General features: G+C 43.1%; 1 protein-coding gene across 3 annotated transcripts in view; it reads left to right on the top strand.

Annotated features, from left to right (window-relative positions):
• Positions 1 to 19,430, top strand: part of ELMOD1 (ELMO domain containing 1) — a 93,252-nt gene that overhangs the window by 63,092 nt on the left and 10,730 nt on the right. For all 3 annotated transcript variants that reach the window (XM_018567488.1, XM_018567486.1, XM_018567487.1), the window contains exons 3-8: positions 3,380 to 3,525; positions 6,225 to 6,253; positions 11,553 to 11,650; positions 13,648 to 13,777; positions 16,778 to 16,911; positions 18,493 to 18,561. In XM_018567488.1, the coding sequence (XP_018422990.1) occupies positions 3,380 to 3,525; positions 6,225 to 6,253; positions 11,553 to 11,650; positions 13,648 to 13,777; positions 16,778 to 16,911; positions 18,493 to 18,561 (606 nt within the window). The remainder of the gene's footprint in view (positions 1 to 3,379; positions 3,526 to 6,224; positions 6,254 to 11,552; positions 11,651 to 13,647; positions 13,778 to 16,777; positions 16,912 to 18,492; positions 18,562 to 19,430) is intronic.

The raw sequence follows: 19,430 nt of genomic DNA, 5'->3' as shown, positions 1-19,430 counted from the left end.
TCCCTTCGTATCAGGAGCTCCCCTTTCACATAAGAGTCTTTCCTTCACCTCCAATCATCACCACAGTGTGACTGAGGCGGCATTGCAAAAGGTGAAAGCAGGTCTGGATGGAGGCGGACTTCTGTCTTCTTCTTCTGATTGCTGGGGGCTGTCCTGAATGCAGCCTGCCATGGATTAGCATTATTCTGTTCCATGGCATTCGCCTGCACTATGAAACTGCATTATAAACTGTGAAATTTAAAGGCACCCCTGTCAAAGCCAGAAGGCATTTCAGACAAAGCAACAAGGCACCCCAGGCTGCTGAGACACCCTAGTTGAGAAAGCCTAAATTTGTACCAGCATGTGTTAGCATATCAAAGACTTGCGGTTGATGAAGTGTATGTAAATGCTAAATCAGTTTTGGATAGTGTTGGGAAGACTTAGCCTATCATCAAGCTTTTATTGCTGTATGTGTCCGAACTGAGGGGATTCACTCTCTCTATTTGTCCTGATCACCAAAGTAAGGGGAACTTTTTAGAGTTGTCAGTGGAGCAACAGGTGAAAATCCTCCATTGGGTACACCTTTTCATGTGACAACTATCTCACATTCCATTCCATTCACTTTGGGGACACAGACAGCAACAAAGAACTTGACAGGGGTATCACCCTTCCCTAGTCTAGCTAAAACAAAAAGAAAAGCTTGGATTAGATACACTTTAATACAAATTGTGCAGTCCCTTAGGGCCAATTCACACCAAAATCAGAATGAAATTGCAAGTCAATGGAAGATCAGTTGACTTGCAATTTCAAACTCTGTTGACTTCCGTTTTTTTCCATTGCATTGTTTTTAAAAAAAATGTTCTCTCTTTTGCCAATCTTTATTGTAGTCAACATGTCCTGAGCATATGTATCCTATGTAGTCTATGTATATGTTGCGATGATATCAGTTTTTGTTCAGTTACATCACGTTGCGCTGAAAAAAAAGTAGAGCTTGGAATGAAACGGACCTTCAGTTCCGTTGCGATTACATCCGTTTTTGTTCAGTTATGTTACGTTCCTCTAAAAAATAGTAGAACCTAATCAAACAAAAATGGATGTAATCGCAACGCAATGGAAGTAAAAAAAAAAAAAACAGATGTTTGTCCACTCAAGACATGTTAATTAAAATAAAGATTGGCAAAACAGAGGAAAAATGTAAAGGGAAAAAAAACGTAACAGAAGTCAACAGAGGTTGAGACTGCAAGTCAACGGACCCTGCTCTGACTTGCAATTTCCCTCTGATTTTGGTATGGACGGGCCCTTATTCCAAAATGTTATTTTTGTCTTTTTGTTTTTCCAAAATACGTATGGCTTCCTAGAGTGCAAACCATTTATATGAAATACCTTATTTCATATACCTATATACACAATTACCTTGCCAGTATTGTGTAGATTTTTGGAAAGCACAGAAATTGTTCAGGCAATGCAGGTTTCATAAACGTCCCCTAGAATAGGCTACTCTATAAGTGAACAGCACTGATGCATACCATGCTCACACAGGAGGTATGCTGTAGAATCTCGCTCATTCCGTTCTGCTGACGGCTTTTTATTAATAAGGATTAATTGCATTTGAAACAAACACGTCTGGATTCTTCACAGCTCCAACTCCTTTTTGGCACAGAGAAATCTCAAAGGCCCTTATGTGTAATACAAGATATATCACTCCTCTGTCTATCTGTCTATCTACTAATTTCTGTCTTTTCTTCTTCTCTGGAATTCACTAGCCTAACACTTCTTGGAATATTATAATTTCCATCTTTTATTTTTGCAATACAGATTCTGCATTTAAAGAACGCTGGTCTAAGCACATTTTTTATAGCATTTTAATAGAGATATCTGGATCGCCATATGTAATTATTTAGTAATTTATTCCCAGTTTCTGGGCTGCTAGTTTGCAGATTAAATTTCCTCTAAACTAGATGCTTTAAATAAGTTGCTGTTTTTGCTGATTCCTCTCCAAAAACAGAATCATACAGAGTTACTCATTTAAATTTTGTTCACAAATTGAAAGAAAAATTGGGACCACCTACCACAAGTGTTTTTTTTTAACAGAAAGCAATATGTTTTGTGTGTACGCCTAGTGTGAATGAGGCCTAAAGGTTATTGGAAACTGTACACGTTTTAGGAGACAGTCATATACTAAAGACATGTTACATGAGACTGGTAGAGATAACTTCTGATTACAGTACCATTACAAATCAGTGATTCCACATTTGAGCTCCCTACAGCCCTTTAAAATTTTTGAGTCACATTTGATATTTATTTTATGAAGCTCCATTATAAAAGATCAGAAGAAAGAAAACATAAAAAGAGTAAAGTGATGCAGCAGAGTAAAAAAAACAAGATGTGTGAAAGAAAAACAAACAAACTAGAAGCCAGTCTAAGGAATATTTTTCCTTTAGTGAGCACCAAAACCCCTTAAGGGTCACACAATAGGTACCAAAGGGCACAGCTTGGGCAACAGTTCTGTAAAGGAAGAAGGGTTATACTTTCCTCTCTGGCCAGCAGTGACTTAATTCGTCACTCTCTTGCAGAGCCCCAGGTGCTTAAGCTTACTGATCCTTCCAGATGTTTTGGATTGCCAACCCTCTGCTAGGCACTGTGGTTGCTTCTTCTGCCCTCTACGTCACCATGTACAGTAGTGATGTAGCACTTGTCCAGGGGAACCACAAATGCCCAAAGGGGAACACACTGTCCAATACACTCAGATGTGTTGGATAGCAGCAGTGCCTTTATCTCTGCAACAGACCTAAGAATTCAGCCACTGCCTACTGGAACCCTTCTTTCTTTACAAGGCCAATTTGCCTGAATTTTTGTATGTAAGCAATAGAGTCACTTTAAGGCCCCTTTTATATGGCTGATCAGGAGGAGATCTGTGAGCGCATCCCCTCTTGTTTGAGCAGTACAGATCGCTGCTGTGTCATCTTTGTCAATCCAGTTTTTTTCCTCCATCTTGCCATACAGTAAAAAATCTAAATAACCAGACACCATGTAAGTCTATGGGGAATCGGATGTAAACATACATGTGTCCATTTACAATCAGATTACCCACAATCCAGCACGATCAGGTCCGGTAAAACGGATCTCGGATCCATCTGTTTTTCCGGACCTGGTCGAAGTCGGGGGTAACTTGCATTGGGCATCCGATCAGGTCAGTTTGAAAACCTGACAACCCAATAGGACCACCCGTGTGAAAGTGGGCCTGACAACTTCATTTTTCCTTTACGCCCCGTCACTCTATAAAACTTTCACTTTAACTGCACAATTTATTTAGACCAGAGTTCTTAGAAATCAACAAGTGTACATGTAATTTCTATATTTTGAAGCTGGAATGTAACATGTTTTTTCCATTTATCTGCAGGATGGTGGTTCAGGTGTGGCTGTACTTCTACTGCATTTGTCTGTGGCGTTGCTTCAAGTTTATCGTGAGGAATCTGACTGGCCGCTGCGAATTGCAGAGAATCTGCTACAAGAACAAGCCGGGTGCTGGCCGGACATTAAAGTTAGGTACGCTTGGGCGCAGAATGTAACAGCTCTTACCTAAGTTCTACTTGAAAGTTGCACAAAATAAAAAAAATTACATTTATGATGCTGTCTGTTAATAGCATTAATACAGCAGTTATGAGTCCCTTATAGCAGGGCTCAAAATTTCCACTCGCCTGCTCGCATTTGGCGAGTAAAAATAAAGTGAGGGAGAGTGGAAATTTGGGTCTCCAAGTACCGGTCCGTGGTCCAACTGCTGCCCGCGAGCCGATACTATGTGGCCCGCAGCCAGCTGACATGTCAGGCACACGGTCGCAGACCGTGTACCTGACTTGCGGGAGCAGCTCCACGGTCTGCATCTGTGTCGGATGCAGACCGCAGAGCAGCTCCTGTCAGCCCCGGCTTCATTCGGCCGGAGCTCTGACAGTTCTGAGCTCCGGCCGAAAGAAAGAATGTATTTCAGGAGGATCGATCCCTGGTTATCTGGGGGTGATTAGTGAGATCTGCTGCAGTCCTTTGTATTATTGTGTTTTAAGCTGCCCATACACCTTACAACCATCGCACGACTTTCATTGTGTGATGGTTGTAAGGTCATTAAAATTTCGTACGCTCTGCCCATCTTGGACAGATCGTACTTGTGATCATTGCAAGTGGGGAGGGCTTCTGAGGATTGCAGTGCTGAGCGGGCAGTGTGGACTTGCGCACACCGGCCCGTGCGGCATTCGTCTATCGACCACGCCACCAACCCGCCAAAAATCGTTCGATTTTCGGCAGGTTTTCCAGCGTGCTTGGAAGACGAAAATCGTACGACCTTACAGTAGAAGAGGTCGCACGCTGCCCATACACCTGCCGATTATCGTATGATCGCGGGATCACCCGCGATTATCGTACAATAATCGGCAGGTGTATGGGCACCTTTAGTGTATGTGTATATTAGGCCCCATTCACACCTACAGTATATTTCAGGTGTGATTAGGGATTCCTGCGTCAGGAACTTGCGTTTTCCTGCAGCAGGATTCCCTAATCTGCCGTTTACAAGCGGCAACTATCATAAGATTATTTAGGAGGGTGTGTTTAGGGGCGGAGTTAAGGCCGGGTAAGGGTTAGGTGGGGCACCTAACCGTCCGTTTTGTGTGCTGACCGGCTCCGTACGTTGCTGCACTCAAAATGCATCCCAATGTATCCCTATGTGTTTTATGGGTTCCAGTTCTCACGTGCGCAGTCCGTTCAGCCTACGATAGAAAAAATACTGCATGTCACATTTTGTCAGGTCCGGAGCGCATCAAAAACGCTGCCAAAATGTGGCAAAAACGCACTACATCAGTCTGCAGATCCGCACCTGATCAGGACCTGATATCATGTGAACAGGCCCTTAAGGCCTGGCTAGTAGCACAGGACTTGAAATTTTGAGCCCTGCCTTATAGCATAGCTTTATACCTGTTAATCCTGCCAGTTGACTTGTTCTTTTCCCATTAACTGTAACAGACCAAGCTGTTCAGAAAATGTGACAGTTACAGGGGTTGAAGTAAACCATTTAAAACTAAAGGGAGTGCTTACAGCAGTCAGCTTTATATGGTTTAAGGGCTCAGTCACACTAGATGCAGTGCGTTCCGGCCCGATTTTGGCCGGAACGCACTGCCTCGTTCTGCAGTGCAATCAAAATAGTGCTTGTAGCATTTTTATCGCACCGCAGGCACAATGTGCCTTGCGATCCCGTGCGCCGGATCGCATAGCGGCCGGAGGGCGTGGCTACGGCACCATTCACTTGAATAGCCCGCCAAGCCCCCTCCTACCCCACTAAAAAGTGAGCCTAACGCAATGCGAGGCAGTGCGTTCTGGCCAAAATCGTGTGACTGAGCCCTAAACGTTTTGTTGTAACTGCTTAAAGAGTGTTGGCTGGAACTGGGCCTCAGATTCCTCAAGCTGGCCCCCCTCTACCTAGCGGAATCGCAGGGTGCATCCTTGAGGCATCCCGTTAAATTTGGAATTTATTCTGCCGTTTTTGCCTTTTAATTGAGGTAAAAAAATCGCTGACAGGTAGGGTTCTAATGACAGAAGAGACCCTGTATATGTCTTCTGTCATAAATGCTCCTTTACTACCTGTTAGCGTTTGTGGGCACTGAGCTCAGTTCACAAGCTCGGCAAGGTCCTGTGTCGAAATGAAGGAACTCCCATGTACATGGGCAGGAGTTATATCATCCCAACCCGGCCAATCAAGAGGTCGAAGATGTTAAACCCAGGAGAAGACCAAGTAAAGATGGCAGCACCGGCGGAGGAAGAGAGCGCTGACATTGTATCACCTGTAAGATAAGTGACCCATAATGTGCTAATATGCTAGTACATTATGGGAAACACCTCTTGGGGAACCACTATTGCCATGTCTATGTTGGTGGTTTACTACGGCTTTAAAGTGCTTAAAATTACATGTTTCTTTAAGACTACCCTGCCACAGTGTGAAAACGCTGTTTTAATAAGAAAGAACAGTGTTGTCATTCTGGTAATGGAAGAGAAAAATAACCAATCTACGAGAAGAATCAACAGGTATTAAAACTATGTTACAGGAGGAAAACAAAACACGTTGTTTTGATGCTATTGACAGACTGCATCATGTGAGTCATTTTTGATTTCTCCCTTAGTTCCATTTTATTTTAACATACAGTATATGGAAATACTTCATTGATGTATCAGAGAGTATTGACCAATTTACACATTTTGTTTTGTAGAAACATCACTGAAATCCTCTAAAAGCAAGGTACGTCTTCTTCTCTATAGCTATCGTTATCATCTAGTTCAGTTATTGCTCTCTGGCAGAATGTGAAGTCTGTATCTGTGTGTCAGCTTGCATATTTATCAAGAGTGCAGCTACAGAGTGAGATGACGGGCTCCTTGCGATTCCTTCTAGTCATCAGCAGAGGATGAGGCAGCCAGCAAAATGAATCCTTGCTTCGTGAGCAATGAAACTCAGCCTACAGAGTGCCAATCCTTCCATATACTGTTATCTCAGCATTGAACCAAACAAAATTACATTTACTAATTCCGTGACTGCATAATAACAGTAGGATTTATTTATATAATAGGCCCATCTGAGAAAGGTATTGTAAGGCCATCGGATGCTTCAGCCTCTATCATAAAGACTATAGTTAGACCTGTTCTATTCTCAGTGGTGTTTAAAAGGTATGGTTAACCTTTCCCACCATGTTTCATGTTACACCCATATATCTGGGCTATGTGTGGCTTTGCCCGTACAGCTTTCTCATCTATTCACAGATCCCTGTCAATGGAAAGACTTCAAGTCCCATATGCCACTTCAGCAGAGGGAATTCCATATCACAATGGACTTCAAGTGTGGCGATTCCACCGGACTTGTAATCCATTTCTTACTTCGTCCATACCCATAACAGAAAGTTTGTACCTCCATACAGACCTGGGGCTGGGATGTAAACAATGCAAGAGCCTGTGCATTGCACTCACAATGCACTGATCCAGTTGCAATGCTTTGTAGGCTTCAATGCAAAAATGTAATAAATGCACATTTTTATTTTATTAATGTGGGTGCATTTATTACATTTTTTAAAATGGTGGACTATGTCTTTAATATGTCTGAGGGAGCACTTAAAGCTAACCTGTTTCATTCAGGGCACAGCTACTAGTAGAAAGGGGCTTACAGTTACCTCCCACACACTCCCCCAATACCATGTTTGACCAGTAGTGATCCTATAAAAACCATGTACTTTTAGATATGGGAAACATGGGACTTTTTGTCTCATTCTTTCACTAGAATACACCACCTAAGCTAAAATGTCCACCATACTGCTATGATATGCTATGTCATACCCATTCCTTCTGTGTCACAGAGTTAAGTGGCTGCCAGGCAGGACAGAAGCTAGAGTTCCGAGAAGAAGTGAAGGAACCGGCGGCGGGGGAGGGCGGAGGACGGAGCCGCTGTCACAGAACTAATGCAGAGTGGTGAGGAGAGAGAGAGAGAGAGAGACGCTCGGCCAGGATCTGACAGCCGGCGCCTCTCTCTCCCCTCACTGCTCCGTTCTGTCACAACGGCTCCGACCCCCCACCCGCGGCTGAAGTGCTCTTTCACTTTTCCCCCGCTGCCACTGGCCTCTGCCCGGGAGAGCAGGGGGGATGCAGAGGAGAAGCTGAGCCCATTTGTGCGTGGCCGAGCGGCAGAGGATCGGTACATGTCTGTAGTATGTACCAATCCTCTGTGCAGGACAAACACTGGAGCGATCGGCTGATCACTCCAGTGTTTGTAAATAACTGGGGACACATAGTACTATGTGTCCCCAGTTATAAATGAATGAACAGGATGTGATTTACATCACGTCCCGTTCATTCATGAGTTTCTCAATGGGGAGAAGCACTCTGTACAGAGGCTCCTCCCCATTCAGAAACTGCTTGATAGTAAAAAATTTCTGAATGAATGGGAAGCCTCTGTGCTTTCCATTCATTTAGAATAGAGGCTGCAGAAAAAAAGATTGAGGACTTTGTGTCCTCAATTTCTTTTTCTATTTTAAAAGGGAAATATCAGGGGGCTTTTTAGACCCCCTAATATTTCCCCGAAGCCACCCCAAGAGTTTAAAAAAAAAAAAAATTACGAAAATACAAAAAAATAAAAATAATGAAAATAAAATTGACTTCAATGCACTGCCACGCCCCCTCCCGCCCCTGAATGCAGGTGTTTTTTCGTTGGTAGATCTCAATGAGCTCGTCATTTGAAAAGTAGATCTCCAGACGAAAAATAGTGGGCGCCCCTGTACAGTATATCCTGAGACAGTGCAAACAGTAGCAGAGTCAGCAGAATGATGGTCAGATCAGGTGCAAACAAACAGTGTCCAAGGAGGCCACGTTCCAGACAGGTAGAGAGAGCAATGGCTAACTGTAGTAAAGATAACAGGCTGATGAGCACAGACAGGCTGAGTACATATGCAGCCCAAAACAATTTGCAGGAGTAATCCAGAACTGGCAGACAGGCTAACCTGTTTAAAGTCCAGTAGTGTGTCCAGTATGTGTGTGCTGCATAGACCTGGGCTGCAGTGCTGAGTAACAAGATGACTAGATGCATTTCAGAATGTTGAAACAGAACTTTAAAATAGAAAAATATAATTGGTAATCTTTTCCTGCTGCACTCTCTTCATAATAGCTACAGCAGGGATTTCTCTACTGGAGTCACAGAATGAAATCGTAAGCCAATGAGGCATTCAGTCTGACTGGATTGACCCTCTAAGTCAATGGAGTGGGCAAACTCCAGCCCTGCAGCTGTTGTGAAACTACAAATCCCATGAGGCATTGCAAGATTCTCACAGCCACAGGCATGACTTCCAAAGACAGATGCATCATAGGATTTGTAGTTTCACTACAGCTTGAGGGCTGGAGTTTGCCCCCCCTGCTCACACCATAATGGAGTATGCTGCTCATTCATTTTTTTTTAAAGGGCTGCCAGCGCATCTCAACATATGTAAAATCAGGTCCTGCTTGACTTTGTTAGCCCAATGTACAGAGAAATGCACAGCTACTGTGTGTTAACATGCTTTGTAATGAGGAATTTTATGTTGGGGATGAGGTCTATAGGCTCATTCACAACACTGCTCTTCTTTACATGCGTTGATGGGCTTCAGTGACAATCATTGTGAAAAACAGCCCAATGAAACTCTGTTGTTGTGTACTGCGACACTTGATGATGCCCTACGGTGCGCTGTGCTGTGCCAGCAAAAATGCTGCAGTAGCCATTCTTGGTGCATTGTGGTGCATTAGATAGCCCAAATGAATAATCCAACTTAGCAGAGTGCACAATAATGCAATACACCAGGGCTAGACAAATCCCAGGAGCCAGGTAGCCAATGCTCCCTAAAAATGACAGCTGGTGCCTAACATGTTTGCTCTAGTTGTTGTTAATGGAGCTGGCTCCTAAAAAATATCCTGATGGCTCCTGGATTGAACAGACTGGCTCCTGAATTCCATATTAATGTGTCCATCCTAGGATTAAATGCACCGCACTGAACTGCTCTGGTGTTAATGAGCTTTAAGGGAAACAGTGAATGCAGTTTTTCTGTATTACAATTTCTTTACTATTTCCCTGAGTTGGTCGCCCTAGGTGGCATCTCAGTAGAAGGGTGGCCACAGCGTCCCAGGTTGCTAAGAGCTCTTAGCAACCTGTGATGCTATGTCCAGCTTCCTGCCCCAACCAGGGAGCTGAGTGGGATGCTCTGGCTGGCGTCCCGCTAAGCTCCTCGCAACCAGTGACGTCCATGAGCTGGGTGGGATCGGACAGAGAGCCACTGACAGGCACGGCTCTAAAACAATCGCCCGTCCTAGCACATCTGCCGCCCCCACCTTCTCTAAAAGCACTCTCAGCAGCAACCCAAAGCCCCCTCCCACCCCCTTTGCTCTACAGCATGACTCAGCATATACAGTAGGGATGGCCCTGGTGGTAAGCTAGGTGCATAGCTAGTTTGCACACATGTTGTAAGAACACCCCAGCAAATGTTAGGGTCTTCAATAAAAATACAATGAATTGAGAGGATAATGTACTACATTAGTGTGTATTCCTGCCTACGATCACATACATGCAATGCACAGCCCTCATTTTCATCCCAGCTATTAAGGCATAAAAGCCCAAACGAGGTTTTGTTTCACTTTACAATAGGCCGCATGGTAACAGGCAAGCTGCTTTCTAAAACCATCACTGTGTAAGACAATGGGGTAAGCTTTGCAGATTAGTTTCTCTAATGCCCTTCCAGCACTGCAGAGCTGATTACCTCTAGTGACATTGTGAAATGGCTTAAAGAAACCAGAGCAATGGTTCTAAAAAAATCGATTGCCGCTGGTTAAGCTGTAGCTCAGTAGTAGAGTCGGTTCTCCCTGTGGCAGCTTTCATTCTTAAGTAATATTAATGCTGTGAAATGAGGAATTATTACTCTAGCGTCATAGTGAAATGCATCCTGGCCTTTTGACACTTAATTAGACAGGAAAGGCACTTTTAACTGCCGCTCATTACTGTCAGGCTCCTCCTTGCTTAAAGCCGGACATCAGGCAAACAGTTAAATACACAGATGAAATATATACTGTATATGTGAGCTGTTTTACCTGCCAAGAGAGTTCTATTCCTGTCCATCCAAGCTTAAAGCAGTATTAAGGTCTGGGCATTTTTTACCTTAATGCATTCTCTGCATTAGGGTAAAAACGGGCCAGTACCTTTTTTTCTCCTCTTGTCCCCCTTCGTCCCCCCTACACTTACCTGTTAGCTACGCGTCCCCGCCGGTCCCAAAGCGATCCTTCGTTCCCCGAATTTCCTGGTTATGCGGGGCGGATACTGATTGCAAAGGAGCCATCATTTAAACTGTTGGGCGGAGAGGAGGGGCATGGTCTGCCACAGGGCTGTGTGTGTCTATGGACGCGAGCACAACGGGTGCCTCCATTAGCTGACGGAGGCACCCGTGCATTGGGCGGGGGGAAGATTGCTGCGGGGGCCCACTAGAAAACGAGGAATTAAACATTTTTTTTAAAACGGCAACAGCCTCAATCAAAGGTGGGTCTCCTTGTAGGAAATATTTTTTTAAAAAGGAGGCTTTAATATCACTTTAAGATTTGCAAGGCTTGGTTGCCCAGTACAACTATGTCTGGCAAAGCAGGAGACCTGACAGGGGCAAAACATCCGACCTTCAGCCTCTGTTACTCTTAAAAACAAGTGTGAAGTCAATTACACAGCATTCTATAGAATTGGTGTAAAGGAAAAGCCTATCTTCGCCATATCAACCAGTCAGCTCATGTTTTAAAGCTGACTTTTTAGAACAGCTGGGGTCTAATTATTATAGGTAATACCTTCATTGTTTTGTCATACACACTGAAATAATATTCCTCTGTATCTTTATGGTAAAACACCTTGTATGTAATAAGTATGTAACTAAAAGCTATGTATAGAATATTGTCAGTGGTTCCTGTCAGTGTATTGTGCAGGTCTCTCCTGCGGTCACATTTACTCCATGCTTGGTCTTCAGGGGTGACAACAGATGGCACATTGTCCTTTGTTCCTGTTTTAGCTTTTGCAGAGTGCTATTGCCGTGCACCCTGATGCTATCGAGAAGACCGTAGAAGACATCCTGACCCTGAAAAAGGTCAACGTGGACACCAATCCCCAGTAAGGCGTTATTCACTGCTGTGTTAAACTTTCCTTCAGTAGACAATGTTTTTTGTTTGAAACTTTTCTATAAGAACTAGTTAAAAAGATATTTAGGAGAGTGTTTTTCCAAGTGTGGTCATTGGTGGTATATGTCCTTCTGTGAGTGATGTACATGTCCTTTTGTGAGTGATGAACTTTAGAAATGCCTACAATCTCCTTGTCCAATGAGAGCACTTCAATAAATGGGATCTCATTGGAGAGAAAAGTACGAGTTATACAAAGCAACACAACCAATTGATTCATGGACCACAATGGTTATCAAGGACCATCTCAGTAAAACTGGGAGCCTAAGGTTAATGTGGAATTTGCTTTAATGTTATGTTTATTGCACAAATAAAAAGATTTTTTTGTACTGACAGTAAGGACTGTTTCTTGTAGTTCATTAAGGAACACAGGATTCAGTTATTCTGCTTCCATTAGGTTATACTGCAGCCTACAGAAGGATTTGGACACTGGCACAGAAAAAAGCCAATTGGTCAGCCAAGTCAGCAGATGCTGTGCGTTTTAGTGCAGCGGCTGATGTAAATTGGCCCTTACAGGGACAATCAGGAATGACGAAAAGAATGTCAGCCTTTCTAATGGAACCATTGGTTAAGAGGTAAACCTGTACAGAATAACTACACCCAGGCAATTAAGGGAAATCTTCTCATGTAGCAGGGCCAAACAGAGAGATGAAAGAACAATGTGCTGGTTGAGGTGAAAGGTCGAAACCATCTCACGAAGGAAACAGGATAAAGCCACCAGCTCAGGCACACATCTTGCAGAGGTGATGGCAACAAGTAAGAGAGAGAGAGAGAAAATGGGAATTCTTTAATAGGCTCAAAAGGTGGTCTTTGAAGGACACAGCCCATGCCATTAAAGCCAGCAACTGTGAAGCATAGTGGTAAACCAGTCCCATAGATAGGAGATCTGGTCCTATGGGGAGTCTGCCAGAAGTTTGATCAGATCAGTGTACCACATTTAATTGGCCCTGTGCAGAGCAATGAGTAGCACTGGCATGCCCTCCATCTCAATACTGCAGAGTAGACTAGGAGAAGATTCAGAAGAGGAAAGGCTTAGATTAGGCTGCACTTACACCATGGTGTCTCCAGAGCAGTTCTGCAGCACCTAAAAACAAACCTGTCCAGTCTGTTGTTAAATCTGGAGAGCAGAAGGTCCACATCTAGCGTCACTCACCCTCACCTGAAAACACCTCCGGGTGAAGGGACCAATAACCCGGGTCCAGGTGCTGTCAGATGAGGGAGTCTGCCTGCCAATTGTACATACCTGGAATGTGAACAGCAGACAAAGTGGTAATGCGGAATGTGGCATTCTGCCCAGACAAGAATCCTGCCACAACCATATTTCTGGTTCTGGTGTTGTTTCTGAGTATGTTCCGGAGGAGCCTCAGTCATCTGAAATAGCTTGCAAACTAAAAGATACCATATCGGTTATTATGGATGCTGTGCAAGTCACATTTAAAATGGAAAAGCCTGTAGCTGCTACTGGTACTGTTACCAATCTGGGATCCCAAAAAGACCCAACAAAACTTTTTCAGTACACTCCGTACTTCAACCTTTTCTGTATGGAGAATTGACTACTACTACTGACAAATAATCTACTTTTCCCAAAAGCTTTTCTGGTCAATGCCCGTTAGAAGATGTGGACTGTTCCCACAGTGGATCCAGCATTTTCCTGGCTGGTCAACAACTTGTTTGTTGTCCTCCTGTAGGCGGCAGTATAACCCTATCCTATTAGAGTAACTGAATCCTTGGTCCCTCAATGAACGATAAAGAAATAGTCTAAGCCACAAGTTTATCATTTCAGTCCAGAACATTAGTAAAAAGTAAGCAGGCACAGGAAAAGGTATTTGATTTGGCCTTGTTGGATTTGGGACATAAGGTGACAAATAGGTGACCCGCACAGATTTTTCCTCAAAATGTAAATATAACATTATTTTTCATTTTTCTGTGTAGGTTGGCAGTGTCCCTTCAAGCTTGTCTCCTCCAGATTGTGGGGTTCAGAAATTTAACCGTGGAGGTGGAGAAGCTGCGCAGGGAGGCCTATGATTCTGAGAATCCGCAGCATGAAGAAATGCTCATGAAGGTAAGAGGAACATGGAGGTGGAAGAATATTTCATTCTGTGTAGATTTTGCTATGGAACTGAATTCTAGTTGCCACCGTCTAGCCTTCCAATTAGGTCCTTAGGCATTTATTCATTTTTTTCACACAGTTTTCACCTAACTTTCACATATTTCTCCAATTGGATTTTGTGTTGAAATATTGAAACATTTATAACTAGATCCCGTAGTGTTTGTGTTTACCAGCTACATTGTGCTGACTGACAACACGGCTATACAGAGACCAAACCGATCATTGAAAGCTTGTATTATCCATCGGAGCAAGACTTGCGCAGCCACAACATGACAGACGCACGACAGGAACACAAATTCAGACATTTCTATGTACAGTAGAAGCTAGAGGTACATGGCTGCCCCAAAGAGTCACTTTGTTATAGATTGTGTTGTATTTTATCATTAAAGAAAATGCCGGGTAAATATTTTATTAACCCCTGCAGTGAGGCTGCCCCCGCACTGCAAGGGTTAAGTGATCATCAAAAATCGCCCAATCCTCCGAGTACTGCTGCCTCTTAAGTCGATTCCTTCTGCCTTGCTCCCTGTCCGCTGTAGTGGGCTAACATCCCTTAATCATCACATTCTATACACGTGGGGGAATGTATCACAACTGAAACAGACAAAATCTGGAGCAGTTGCCTATGGCAACCAATCAGCTTCTCTCTTCAGTTTGTTCAGTTAAGATTTGAACATGAAAGAGAGAAGCTGATTGGCTGCCATGCACAGCTGCTCCAGATTTTGTCTCCTCCAGTTTTGATAAATTCCCCTCACAGTGTATAGGATGTGAGGACACCGAGGGACATCACTGCACCGGGGGAGGAGACGGGCAGTAGGGAGCGCTGTCACAGCCCGCTGCCTTGGAGTATAGGGTGAGTATAACTTTGTTATTTATGACCCTAGACAAAAACAAGCATTTAACCCTTGCACTGCAAGGGTTAAGAGTTCTTGTTTAATATATCCCGAGATTATGTTCAGTGACAATTTTAGATGCTTCATTGAGTTAACTTTTTTCAAATACATCTTTGTTATTTTGAAGTATACAGTGTGTTACCTGACTTTGCCTTTCTGTCTCATGTATTCTCCTGTGGGAGCTGTCATTCTTCTGTCTTTTATAACAAGTGATGGATTTACCTAATCATTAGCTGCTTTTTGTTATTCCTTTTAATGGCCGTGAATTGCATTGGAAGAAATATTTTATTTCATGTATAAATTCTAGATGAGAAGCAAATAGATGGAATGAGGCAATGTGGTCACTGCACACAGTGCTGCAGAACTGTCCACCCTGCTGCACGAGGCCAAATACATGTTTTTTTCTTTAGGAATACACAGTATATTACCTGAATTTACCTTGTTACTCATTTATACTCATTCTTCTGTCTCTAGTAATACCTGATAGATTTTCATAAAGCTTCTCTCCAGGATAAGCAGATATTATCTAAATACAAAAGGCATGTGTGTTCTTACTTGAGTCTTGGTGTGTTTTCGGTATTCATTCCAGATCTGTGCATTAATACAGTGTAAAACGTAATCCTTTGTGTAGGAGTTTCCTGTAAAAAAAAAGACCAGTCACTGCTGCTCCCTCTCTTTGTGCACGGTGACTGGTCTTGTATCCGCCCCCTTCTATAGTTCTCTGTAGGCAGCCTGTAGTGGGTGTGGCCTGTTGAGTCCCTCCCACAGCTCTTCTCTCTGCACAGACTTTGTCACTGCATTATCAGGGTTTACAAAGACACAAAGTGGATTAATACCATAGTAGGCAAACTTTGGCCCTCCAGGTGTGTTCAAACTACAAATCCCATTAGGCATTGCAAGACTTTGACATCCACAGGCCTGGCCTCCGGTGCCAGATGCATGATGGCATTTGTAGTTTTATTACAGATGTGGGGCTGAAGTTTGCCTACCCCTGATTTATATCCTTTGTGGCTCTAAAGGATATATATAAAAGAGAGTTTTTGTGCCCGTAGTTCAGCTTAGAAGTGTATGTAAACCCTGACAATGAACGTCTGTCATTTGCTCCCTGTTAGGCCTCATTCACACTACTAAGAGCCGGCCCTTACAGATCCCTGTGCACGGGCGTTTTGGGCAGCTCCCGGGAAGGACAGTTGCTGCGTGTGATGGCACGCAGCAAATTGCAGAAACGTCACCAGCACACCAAATCCTTATAGGATCAAAATTCGTAGATTTATTGCAAACTCATGTCAGTTACACAAGCACTTTCGGGACCACACAATGCCTGATGAAGGGACCCTGTGTGGCCCCGAAAGCGCTTGTGTAACTGACATGAGTTTGCAATAAATCTACGAATTTTGATCCTATAAGGATTTGGTGTGCTGGTGACGTTTCTGCAATTTTCTGTATTTGGCGGTGCCATCTACAGTCCTTCCAAGCACCCCTCCCCGATCACTGGGTCATACCGGTAAAGAGTGCAACCAGCCTTTTCTTTTTTCTTTGATTGCACACAGCAGCCTGTTCTTTTCTATGGGAGGACGCCGCCGTATGCTCACCTGAACTACACATCCGTGTGGGTGTCCGTGTTTGGACGCAGATAAGATCCATCCTGTCTGCTTACGAGCACGGACACCCACACCCGCACAGATGTGCAGTTCGGGTGAGCGTATGGCGGCGAATGGCCGCGTACTCCCATAGAGAAAAACAGGCTACTGGCACAATTCCTCTCCTCCTCCAGTGATACAGTTCAATAAGTAAGCCTTGTAACACTAGATGACCAGCTGAAAATGGCAAAAGGAAAAAAGCCTAAAAAAAGAAAACAAATGCAGCCACCGCATCTTAGGACTTGTAATCTGCAGTATATTAAACTTTTGTTCTTGGGTTAAGATACATTTTAATCATCAGCTGCTTTATTATTCCCTTTGAAGGCAGTGAATTGCATTGGAATAAATGTTTTATTTAATGTATAAGTTCGGAATAAGACGCATAGCAACAACTTGTGATATGATTCATCTGTCATTTACAGCTGTGGAAAATGCTGAAACCGGGCGTTCCGCTGGATGCTCGGGTCTCTAAGCAGTGGTGTGAAATCGGTTTCCAAGGAGATGACCCAAAAACAGATTTTAGAGGAATGGGCCTCTTGGGACTTTACAATTTGGTGTAAGTATATGTACAACTCATAGCTAGCTTTGCATTATGTGTAGAAACTAGAACACCAGTTATCCTCTTATCTGTATTGTTTTATTCAGTATTAAACGCATCATTCACTGTTATGACATCAACTAGTTGAATTTGGTTGCTGCCGGTTACTGCTCTTTTTCTTTTTTTTTTGCCATTGCTTAGAGAATAAATTAAAAGTGTCCTAGCACTGCAGCATTGCGCGTACTGATGTTTTTGGGCCCATGTACACTGTTGCATTTTAACGCACATTATGCAAAGTGTAATTTATGTAATATAGCCATGTAGCCATATAAGGTCAATGACATCACTGCACCCCGGCCCTTTGCTTATGTCAAAGTATTCCCGGTCAGGAGGCATAGAAGGAGCTTCCTTCTGTGTTCCTGGAGGAGCCCCTGCCAGGCTCAGAAGAATAAGATGTCACCAGCACACCGTAGAAATCTGTCTAAAGAACAACTTTATTGACGCACATTGTCACAGATTAGGCAGTGCTTCAGGGCCACGCATGGTTCCCTTCATCAGGCTCAGTATGACATACTGACTCTGATGAAGGGGAACCTGCAGAGCTCCGAAACAATGCATTATCTGTGACAATGTGCGTCACTTTAGACACATTTCTACGGTGTGCTAGTGACTTGTTCTTCTGGTGTGTGCAGCGCCATACGTAGTTACTTCATCACCCATCTACAAAGGGGTGCTCAATAAGGAGTGTGGCAGAATGCTTACTGGATCCTGCCAGGTTCAGGGGTGCTCAGGTTCAGATCAGATTCGGTCTGAACCTGAACTCATACCCACTGGGGGGAAGCACCCTCTACTGAACAGGTCAGAAACTATGGCATTGTTCTGGGTGGTGCAGTTAAAGTGACACTAAACTCAGGAGTTACATTTTAGAAATACAATTAAGTACCTGAACTATTAACAACAATGTATCTTTTTTGTGTATCACTTGGCTGTAAATCCTCAAATCATCTCTGAATTGGTGCTGACACTGTCCTTCCTTCTGGGGGGTGGCTACTTTTGTTCCCCATGGTCCCTGTGTTTGTTGTCAAGTAGTCACCGCACCAAGCTCACTCCAATGATGGACTACAATCTCAATACAAGTTAGTAAATTAAATGTGAGATTGTAGTCCATCATGGGAGTGAGCTTGGAGCGGTTTGAGGATCTACAGCCGAGTCATACAAAAATAAGATACATTTTTGTTAATAGTTAAGGTACTTGAATGTGTTAACTCCAAAGTTTACTGTCACTTTAAGGTGTTTAGGGCAGAGAGCCTCATGATATTACTGGATAATAGAAAATGCCTGCTGTGCCCTAATAACGAAAGTCTGGTGTGGTACATATAATGATAATAGTACAATAAGAAATAGTGAAAGGTTTCACATTGTCTGGCAGTGTAAATTGTTATATATTTTTATATTATGAGTTTTTTCTTCTCTGCTATTGGCACTTGGAGGACAATGAGCTAATGTGTATTATCTCATAACCTAGCAGGATGCTGTGTTTCAAATTCTTTGGCATGCATAATGATTAAATTGGTAAATTTTTCTAATATTCTATTTTAGGTACTTTGCAGAAAAAGATACCTCTACAGCTCTTCAAATATTGTCGGATTCTCTTCAACCGAAGTGCAGGTGCGTATGCTATTATTTACCTTGTATTGTATTGTTAAAATTAAAACTGTTCCCTGTAACCTTCCAGCAAATAATACTAATGACCTTAAAGTGGAACTGTACCCTAGAATTACTCTATGAACTTTAGGCATCCATATAATACATGTGCCTTGATAAATGCAGAGCTTGTTTGTCATCTGTTCAGGTTCCGGTTGTCCTGTAATCAGCACTGGAAACTGCTGGCTATTTACCAGTGGCACCATGCAACCCAAGGTGTCACCCAGCATAAGGAGGGCTGAGCAACATCATGAATGTTGCTGATAAATGGCCAGCGGTTTCCAGTGCTGATTGCTGGACAACCGAAGCACAGACAGATTTCAAACATGTTACTAGTTACATGGGTTATATGGCTGTTTAATGTTCATAGAAAAATTCCAGTGCTATGCCATTGCTGATGTCTTCTTCTGAAAATAGTAATTGTCCCCTGGCAATCATGCAGATCTAATGGCTTCCATATATTTCAATGACTCAGAACAAGTATGCACTCAAGATTTAAAATTCTGACTTTGCTGTGACTTTGGTTGCCAAGGCATGTTCCAGGTCAATGACAAGTACTGAAGCCAGAGGCAACTAGTCAAGTAGCATTTTCAGAAGGAGGTCAGCAATGGGAGCCGCCGCAGTTCTTTAAACCCTACACCATCTTCATAATATGAACCTCTGTTAATAATGCACACAGTTTAGGACATGCAGCAAGTCTGTGTTTTCTGTTAAGATTAAAAGTTTTCCTGTGTTACCCATAGATGTACTCAATCCTCTCCTGAATTCTTTCATAGTTATAATATAAAGATACACTTTTTGAGTTTTGTACGATAATTGCTATATATATATGT

The sequence above is a fragment of the Nanorana parkeri genome, unplaced genomic scaffold (assembly GCF_000935625.1).
Source record: "Nanorana parkeri isolate BGI_ZX_2015 unplaced genomic scaffold, ASM93562v1 scaffold1054, whole genome shotgun sequence".
NCBI lineage: Eukaryota > Metazoa > Chordata > Amphibia > Anura > Dicroglossidae > Nanorana > Nanorana parkeri.
The sequence above is the reverse complement of the archived record's forward strand: the minus strand, read 5'-3'. Positions and strand labels throughout refer to the sequence as shown.